The sequence below is a fragment of the Fringilla coelebs genome, assembly GCF_963513975.1.
Source record: "Fringilla coelebs genome assembly, chromosome: 7".
Classification (NCBI taxonomy): domain Eukaryota; kingdom Metazoa; phylum Chordata; class Aves; order Passeriformes; family Fringillidae; genus Fringilla; species Fringilla coelebs.
This window is the reverse complement of record NC_140035.1, coordinates 37,242,933-37,251,767: the sequence shown is the minus strand read 5'-3', so window position 1 is coordinate 37,251,767 and position 8,835 is coordinate 37,242,933. Positions and strand designations below refer to the sequence as shown.

Genomic DNA, 8,835 nt, shown 5'->3' with positions numbered 1-8,835 from the left:
CTCTTCCAAAATCCAGGGGCTCCGGGATGCTCAGCAAGGTGTGGAACTGCACAGTGCTGTGGAACTGCACCTTCAGCACAGGGACCTTCCTAGCCCGACCTGCCCTCACTCCTCTGTGTCTGTGCACAAAACACGGCGTGGAAGAGCACGGCAGCAGGGGCCCGTGTCTCCCAGGGCCCTGGATTTGCTTCAGCTCCACAGAGATGCAGGCAAAGTGAAGAAGCCAAGCTGTTTATTAATCTAAGGCAAAGCAAAGGCATGAGCTGGGAGGGAGAAAAGGGGATGGGCAGGGTCTGAGGGCTGGAGGGAGGGACCTATCTATAGGGAGGTAGAGTGGAGGGAAAAAAAGGTGTTGGACAGTCTGAGGGCTGGTGGGGCAGAGCTATCTAAAGGGAGGAATAGAGGAAAGGAAAAATGGGGATGGGCAGTGTGCGAGGGCTGCAGGGAGGGAGCTGTCAACAGGGAGGGAGAGTGGAGGGAAAAAAAGGTGTTGGACAGTCTGAGGGCTGGTGGGGCAGAGCTACCTAAAGGGGAGGAATAGAGGAAAGGAAAAATGGGGATGGGCAGTGTGCGAGGGATGCAGGGAGGGAGCTGTCAATAGGGAGGGAGAGCGCTGAAGCCGTGTAATCTGAGCCCATCATCAGCTGTGCCAGGACTTCCAGCAGCGCTGAGATGTCTTCTTTGGTGTCTCCTGGTGATGTTCTTGGCACGCTTGTCCACTGAATCCAGAGGATGTTGCTTATTCATCAGCTTCTTGGGGAAACTGGGCTGGCTCGCTTTACTGGGTCAGAGCAGGATGGGCTGGCACGCTGCCTCCGGGCTTGAAGAGCTGAAAGAGAGAGGAACACAGCTATGGCAACAGCCCCGATCTTTGGGAATCCTCTAAGACCTTCTAAACAGGGCCATGTGATGCAGAAGGGAGTAGGAGACACTGGAATCAGTTGGGAGGTACTTGCCATAACTCCCCCACGTGTCCCTGAAGTCTCTCTATGCTCTGCCCAAATCACCCCTCATCCGCACAGGGAGCAGAGCCCTCCAAAGCCGGGGCAGGGCTTGCAGCTCCCACCGCTGCCAGCCCCGCTGTCAGCCCGCTGCCCTCACTCACCATTGATGATCAGCTGGAGTTGTTCCTGCTGCCCCCGCCGGTGCCGCCCGGCCATCCCTGTGAACACAGAGCCTGTCACGGCCCCAGCGGCACAGCTCCCTGCCAGCGGCGCTGCCGGCGCTGTGGCCACACGGCCCACTGGCCCGCAGGGCTCAGCCCGGGCTCTTGCCGCACGCTGCCGCCCCAGGGCACGGCTGCCAGAGGGCGGCAGCGGCGCCGAGGCCGGGCGGGGCTCCATGGAGCCGGGCCAGGGAGGCGCTGCCGAGGCGTCAGGCGCGGTTGCGGCCGAGCTGCGGCGGGCCGGGGAGGGACTGCGGGTTGGTGGCTCACCCCTGAACCTGATGGCCGCCGCTCGCAGGAGCTCCTGTGGGTTCCGCAGGTAGCGCAGGGCCCGGCGCAGGTGCTCGCCCGCTCTGCTCCTGTCCTCTTCCAGCTGGAGAGAGCGGCAGGAGGGAAGGGTTGGCGCGGGCTCAGCCCCTGGGCGGGCGCTGCCTGCGCCCAGCCCCGGCCTCCCCTGCCCGCGCAGCCCTGAGGCGCGGCCAGCAGCCGCTGGCGCCGGGCTCCCGAGGGGAGGGCGCAGAGGGCCGGCTGCTGCCCGGGGAGCCGCGGTGCCGGCCCGCAGCCCCGCCGGGCCGGGGCTCCGTGGGCACCCGGCTCGGGCCCACGGGAGCCTGGGGAAGAGCCCGTGTGGCCTCTGAGTGCAGCAGCGGGCAGGGGCACGGCTGCCAGCCCTGCACACTGAGCACCGCCCTCGGGTGCTTCTCCAGGCTGAGCCCGGGGCTTGCAGGCCCTCCTTACCAGGCACTCAGCCACACTCAAGGGCGGCTGCTTCTTCAGCAGCTGTTCGAGATGTGTCCTCTTCAGGAACCCGGCCACACGAATCAGCGTTTCCCGGGAGGCCTGGAGAGCAGCAGAGACCCAGAGATGGCCCCACAGCCCAGGGCACAGGACCCACATCCCTATGCCAAGGCCTGGAGCAGGCTGCAGCCTGCGAGGTGCCCGGGCAAGAGGCAGCCGAGCCCCCTCCCAGAGACCCTCCAGCATCACAGAAAACCTCACCTTTGCCACATCGCAGTTTTGATCGTGACAGTAAAGTAAAAGTGCAATCAGGCTCTTGCCCACAAATGTCTTCAGGGGCTTTTTTCCCTCATCCACTACCAGTTCCATCATCTTGCAGAAGAGGTGAATGGAGAGCGCCTGCACATGGCTGTTGTCCTGGAGGAAAGAAAAAGACTTACACCAACTACTCCAGGCCCACCTGGGCAAAGGCCTGAAAATCCAGAGGGCACAAAGTTTCTGGGAAGCACCCGATGGCTGTGGCTCAGGATGTAGGACCTTACACGGTCAAAGAGCAGCAGGAGTGCCTCAGCCAGCTTTGGGGCAGTGGTGCTGGATACCAGGATGTCTTTGTGCTGGAGCACATTAGTGAAAACGCGGAGTGTCATGCTGACCACCTCTCCATCTGCATCATCCAGCAGCTCCAGAAGGCTTGGAGACAGATAGCACATTCTCCTGGCCTGTGTGGAAGACAAGGCTGTGCTGGGAAGCTGTGGAGGGCTGCAGCACCAACACCGCCCTGGCACTGCAACCCCAGCCTGCTGCTGCAGGGCCCAGAGGCCAAAGGCCCGACCCAGAGCACTGGGGCAGGTGAGGCAGGAGAGCTGGGAGCAGCTGCCTCAGCTCCCGGAGCCCTGCCAGCCCAAGGGGCTGCTTTCCTCAGCGCAGCTTCAGCCGCTGCCCCCTTCTCACCATCAAGAGATCCTTGCTGAGCTCCACGAGGCCCCTGAGCGCCATGCGACGGCGCTCCCTGCACTTGCTGTGCAGGATCCTCGCCAAGATCTTAAAGACACTGCCACCACATTCACTCAAGTCCAGACACTCGAGGACCTGAAAGGCACAGGGCAGTGACAGGGGAGCCGGCCGGCAGGAGCCCGGAACCGCACAGGGCTGGGCCCAGGCAGCAGCACAGGGCACGGGCACCGTCCTGGCAGCTGTGGCTGTGACAGGGCAGAGAGCTGGGAGGCAGCTCAGCGAGGCAGCGCTGGCCTTGAGGCTCACCTCCACAAGGAATGCCAGCAAGGGCAGATCCCAGAATGGGTCCTTCCTGCTGAGCTGCCGGACCAAGTGGAGTGCGATGCGAGAACACAGAGGGATCAAGGTTCGGCGCATCTCCCTGGAAGGAGGAAAAAGGCACCAAGACCCTGAGGTGGGGAGGCAAACCTCTCCCAGGACTGACTCTCAGAGGTCTGGTGTTTCCCCAGCATCCCTGGAGGGGATGGGGGTGCTCTGGGAGGTGGCCCCTTCTGGGAACCCTCCTCACCCAGCCTTTTCCAGTCTCTTAGGGTATCCCTCAGTGACGAGGCCCTCTGGCCTGTCACCACAGTGACTGTGTGGGGAACAGGGCACAAATGCCAGGGCCCGTGGGGAGAAGGGGGTCTCACCTGGCCAGCAGACCCATGGCATAGTGCTGGGTGTCGGCACACAGCAGCGTGTCCCAACCACGCTTGCGCTCCATAGCCATCACCTCATTGTCACACCGCAGTTGCCAGAGCAGAGCCTTCAGGGCCTGCACTGCAAACCTGTGGGCAGAGCAAAGCCCAGGTCACACTGGGAGCGCTGGTGCTGGCCACAAAGGCGTTGGAAGGACAGGAGCACTGGGACCTGTTGGGCTTGCTAGGAAGGCGGTGTTCCTCCTGGCATGTTCTCCAGAATTTACTAGCTTCCACTGGTGGCATCTGCTGTGTGGTGATGACAACGTGCAAGAGCAGAGCCACAAACAGACGGGAAGAATAAAGGATCATGGCCTCGTTGCACTGAGGCACGTGGACAATCACCCAGAGCACCAGAGTTGCCTGCAAAAGAAGCAGCCCAAGACAGGGCTCAGTGCCAAGGTGTCCATGGGGCAGGGCCCAAGGACAGATGCAGGAGGAACAGCAGGCCTGGTACCCCCTGAGCCTGCCCCTAGCCCAGGTTTCAGCCCAGGGCCTGAGACATGGAGAGGACAGAGAGCTGCTGGAGAGGTGACCGAGGGGCAAGCAGAGGCCAGTTCCAGCAACTCACACTCAGGGCAAAAACGTCCCTGTCGTCCCCATCAGAGGTGCATGTGCTGTGCAGTGGCCAATCATCCATGACGCAGAGCAGAGTTGGCAGCACTTTCTCCACTGCTGGTGCTGAGGATCCTATGGTTCTCCATATCATTGTAGCCGCTCTGTGGGATCAGATATCTGTGTCACAGTACCATGCCCTGTGCAGCTGTGGGGGCCCCGGTGCCCTGATGGGCTCGGAGGGAGCATTGGCAGCAGGCTTGGGACACAGAGGAGCCCGAGGGTCCTGGATCTCTCTGCCTGTCTGGCAGACCCCATTGGAGGGGCTGTGCAGGACCATGGCCCTAAAGGCTGGTGAGCCCTGAGCTCTCCAGGCACGTGGGCCCCGTACCTGTCACACGTTGGGGCACAGCGCAGGAGGGTCAGCACCAGATCAGCAGGGTGCTCTTCAGCCAGCCTCACAATGTCAATTTGCAGCCAGGCATCCAAAGGCACATGGGACACCAGCCTCTGGTGAATGCTCTTTACAATGGCTGGCACCTGGAGGAGGCAGGGGGGAGACGTGGAGCGCTGTCTAAGGAAACAACCTCCCCAGCTTCCCCAAGAAGTGCTTCCCTTCCCGCCACACTGTGCTGGCCTCAAAGGCTGAGGGGGCCCAGTGACCATGGCTTGGGGGGACACACGATCCGGGGAGGCCTCCAGGCCTGGCCCCAGGCTGCTTACCTGCTGCTGAGGAGGAACAGCACTCTCCTCAAAAAAATCCTTAGTGGGAGCAGGAATCGCAGTGGGAGCGGGCGTGGTGTCAGTATTTGTGATGCCCTGAGTCATTCTGGTGTCAGTGTTTCTGACGGCCATGCTCTCAGTCATTGCCATGTGAACATCCTTCGCCCTTTCATAATTCATTGCATTGTTCGCAGAGTGTGCTGTTGCTTTTGGGCTATCATGAGGCTTTCCCTGGAACTTGGTTGGACTGGAGTCAGGTTGGGCTGGGACGTCAGCTGCTGTGGTGCTGGTCGTTCTATGCTTAATGGGCAGGAATGTTTTGAATGTCTGCAGGAGAACAAAGGACAGGGAAGCCAGGGTCACTGCATGGCATGCTCCAAGCGTGGTGCTGCCCGCCCAGCCCAGGCGGGGATGGCTGCAGGTACCTTCAGGTTTTTGCGGAAGCGGCCACGGCCGGGTTCCTGCTCTTGTGTCTTGTCCAGGGCTGCATCTGGCAAAGAGCGAGCGCAGCCAGAGCTGAGGGGCTGCGGGAGAGGCCAGAGAACAGAGCCCAGCCCTGCGCTCCCCAGGCAGGGAGAGCCCCGGGATGCCCCAGGAGATGGAGCAGGGCCACTGCGGGGTGTCTGCCCGGCCCCTGTTCTGTCCTGACTGTGGGCGTGTTCCCGGGGCATGGCATGGGATATGGGCCAGGACAGGACGGGATGGGTCCAAGCTGGCTGTGGCCATCAGCCCTGTGGCCCAGCTCTGCCACTCACCATCCTGCTGTGGCTGGAACTGCTCCGGGTCTTTGGGCTGTTGTGCTGGGGCAACTTCAGGCCTTTTTTTTGTTTTTTCCATCTGAAAACTTTGAAGAGGTTAAGGAATCTACCCGCATTCCAGAGTCTGGCCTCAAGGGCACCCTCCAGAAAGACGGCTGGGGAAAGCTCCAAGTCAACAAGTCCTCAAGGGCACCTGCAAAAGAGAAACCTCGGGAAGGCCACAGGCCATCAAGGCCTGCAGTCTTGCCACGAGGTCACCTGTAGGAACAGTGCCTTGGAAAAGCTCCGGGTAGGACACGAACGAGCGCGCTGTGCGGGGGCTCCTCACGGCACCGCTCTGTCCCGTCCTGTCCCGTCGCGTTCTCCAAGCACTGTGGCCTGCTCTTGCCACCACCAGCTGTGTCACCACGTGTCACAAAGGGCCCTTGGACACCCTGTCCCGTTCCATGCCACGGTGACCGTGCTGCACCGTGTCACAAAGGGCCCTTGCACACGCTGCCGCCTGCCCCGGGGCCGCCCCCAGCCCACCCAAAGTGGCCCAGGCTGGAAGGAATCCCTGGCCCCAGGTGTCTAAGCCAGCCCCACAGGATCTTTAGGAAGGGCTCAGAGCATCAGCAAACGCTGCCCTGCTCTGCGGGCTCAGGGCAGCAGAAGGAGCCCCCAGGGCTGCCGACGCAGCCGCGCTGGGAAGGGCACGGGGCCTTCCAGGGAAGCTGGCACGGCCTCCGTGGGACACGTCCCGGCCGGTGGCCATCCTAAACCCGCGGGTGTGACAGCCACAAGGAACGGGTGGGCCCAGGCACGAATGCTGCTCTGAGCCCTGGGGCCCAGCCAGTGCTGCCATCAGCAGGTGTGGCAGAGTCCCCGCCCAAGCAGACCTGCCAGCCCCTGAGCCCTGGCAGCGCTGGTGCCCGTCTCCTGCCCCAGAGACCTGGGGCGCTTCTGTGCCAGAAGGAGCCAAAGCCCTCTGGGGGCTGGTGAACCTTCCTACAGGGGCTGATGGCAGCAGCACCTGCAGCAACTGCTGGCAACACTTGGTTTCTGTCAGAAGCTCTTACTCCATGCTGGAACGATTTTCTCATTGAAGTCATTTCCTGCAGCACAAACACAAGATTACCATGAAGACACAGAAAAATCTGGCATTTAAGAATCCTCACTTCAGGAAAGCTTTACTTCTCATTGTTCATCTCAAGTACTTCCAAAATTTGCAAAATTCCCAAATTTATTGAGATGGCCTGAGAATGTGACTGGTTTACAAGTTTGAATCCGATCTTAAAGCAGCAACTCATTTGCCTTATCGCCGTTGAATATCACTTTACAAAACATAAGACTGCAGAGAAGCAAAAAGAAGGCCATTCTTTGATTTGCAAATGGATTTCAATGAAGGGATTATAATCTCTTAGTTCTCTTAAAGAATAAAAACTCTCAAGGAATGAAAGACCACTCAGTGTTACAAGAGTAAACCAAACAAAAGAGTAGATGGCAACAGGGCTGATCCTCCCCCAGTACAGATATCTAAGTGGCCAATAAAGTACAGCTCTCCCCTCTTGTTCCCTGCAGGGGAAACAGGGCCATGAAGAGAAATAGTCACAGATATTCTTTCTGGCCTCCATAACCAAAGCGGTGCCAAAGCACAGATGCTGCCTTCAACTGACTCAAATTCCAGTCCAGGCCTCTCACCTTCCAGACAACTCCTTCCCCAGCACACCCCCCCAACACCAACTGCCCCAAACACCCCGCCAGGACCCTCAACACCCTGCCAGGACCCTCAGCTCTCCCCATCCCTCTGCAGAACTTTCCCACCCTCCAGCAGACCCCCTGGTTCCCTGCAGGTGCCGTGGGATGGCACTCAGGAGGATCTGCTCCCAGGCCTTCCCTGGCAGCAAGCTCAGGCTGCCAGGCCTGTGCTCCCTGGATCATCCTTCCCAGCGAGCCTTCCTGAGCTCGGCTCTTCCACTGGCACATCTGCGCTCAGCTCGCACTTCCCCACTCAACCAGGGCTGCTGGCAAAGGATCCAGAGCAGCCTGGCAAGCTCTTTCTCCAGCTCCCTCTTTACTCTTGGGGGAGGTAGAACATTCCACAGGAAAGCAGATGGTGCCACAAGGAGTAGGTGGCATCAGGCAGCTTTGGGGAGGCCCCTCAGGACTGCTGTATCCTCAGGGAACACCGCTGACCATCCCCTGTGTGTATCTGCAAAAGCTTCAAATCAGCTGCCTCAGCTTCCAGGGCCTTTCCTGGCCAGCATCCTGACGGGGATGCAGGGCTGCTGCGAGGCACTGCTGGGACCCAGCGGGACAGGACCGGCTGTCTCGTGTCCACGTGGCACCCCTGACACAGCCAGGGCCATCCCAAAACCAGACAAAGGCACGCTCACGTGTCAGCAGAGAGGAGCAAGGAGCACTGGGCTCCTCTCAGGGTATCTCGGCTGGACTCACTCCATAATACACCCCCTCTTTTAGGCATGCTGATGCCCAGGTACCAGAAATGCCTTCCTTGTTCTCTCAGTGATGCATAGGGAGAGTCAGTGAGCAGGACACCTCGGGAGGCAAACCTTCCAATACTTTTCTGCGGCCCGGGATACACCCAGATCAGCCAAGACACTCCACGCTGCTTGGAGAGAGATACCAAAGGGGGACATTTGCACCTACGTCACTGGGAGCCCCCTGGGAAGCACTTTCCTTGAGAAGCAAGCCCCTTTCTTCCAAAGGTGTTTCCCCAAATGTGCAGCTTTCCTGGGGAACACCAACACAAACCCTTTAGAAATGCTGGCAAGGCTGAATGACTTCAGGTCCTTTCAGGACAGGCACTCCAGGTGTAGCTCCTTTTCCCCCAAGTTTGTTTCCAAGTGGAGGTTCAGATGTGCAGCCCCAGGCCCCCTACAAACACACGCTGCCCACTGCCTCTTCTCCTGCCTCAGCTCCTGCCTGCGCTCACGGCACCAAAACCAGGCTGTTCCCGGCCAGGGACCAGAGCCCTGTTCCAGCAGGACGCTCTTGCCAGCACCTTCCAGGACTCTCTCTGCTGTGCACACAGCGCTTTTCATGGCCGCTCCCAACAGGCTTTGGAACGCAGAGCACAACCTGGCTGGCCCTGCCACCAGCACAGCCCAAACACAGGCGGAGGAAGAAGCAGCAGGGGCTGTTTTGTGGCCGTGCCCCAGAGAGACTGGAAGGGTGCCCTCCCTCTGGTCTCCCTTGGTTGGCT

General features: G+C 60.1%; 1 protein-coding gene across 1 annotated transcript; it reads right to left on the bottom strand.

Moving 5' to 3' along the window:
• Positions 1–221: 221 nt before the first annotated feature.
• On the bottom strand, positions 222–6,725 carry LOC311155703 (maestro heat-like repeat-containing protein family member 7). Its single transcript, XM_084209071.1, has 16 exons — positions 6,643–6,725; positions 5,628–5,823; positions 5,298–5,362; positions 4,873–5,199; positions 4,541–4,689; positions 4,166–4,313; positions 3,767–3,957; positions 3,547–3,684; positions 3,164–3,278; positions 2,855–2,992; positions 2,446–2,622; positions 2,165–2,320; positions 1,904–2,005; positions 1,436–1,538; positions 1,106–1,162; positions 222–829 (listed from the first exon to the last, which is right to left on the bottom strand). The coding sequence occupies exons 2-16, from the start codon at positions 5,707–5,709 to the stop codon at positions 747–749; spliced, it is 2,031 nt and encodes a 676-aa protein (XP_084065197.1). The 5' UTR covers positions 5,710–5,823; positions 6,643–6,725; the 3' UTR covers positions 222–746.
• Positions 6,726–8,835: the final 2,110 nt, after the last annotated feature.

Coding starts and splice junctions, on each gene's coding strand:
- LOC311155703 (XM_084209071.1), bottom strand. CDS start 5,709: ATGGAAAAAACAAAAAAAAGGCCTGAAGTTGCCCCAGCACAACAGCCC. Junction 2,321..2,445: donor TCCTGCTGCTCTTTGACCGT/GTAAGGTCCTAC, acceptor TCTTTCCTCCAG/GACAACAGCCATGTGCAGGC. Junction 830..1,105: donor ACTCCAGCTGATCATCAATG/GTGAGTGAGGGC, acceptor TCTCTCTTTCAG/CTCTTCAAGCCCGGAGGCAG.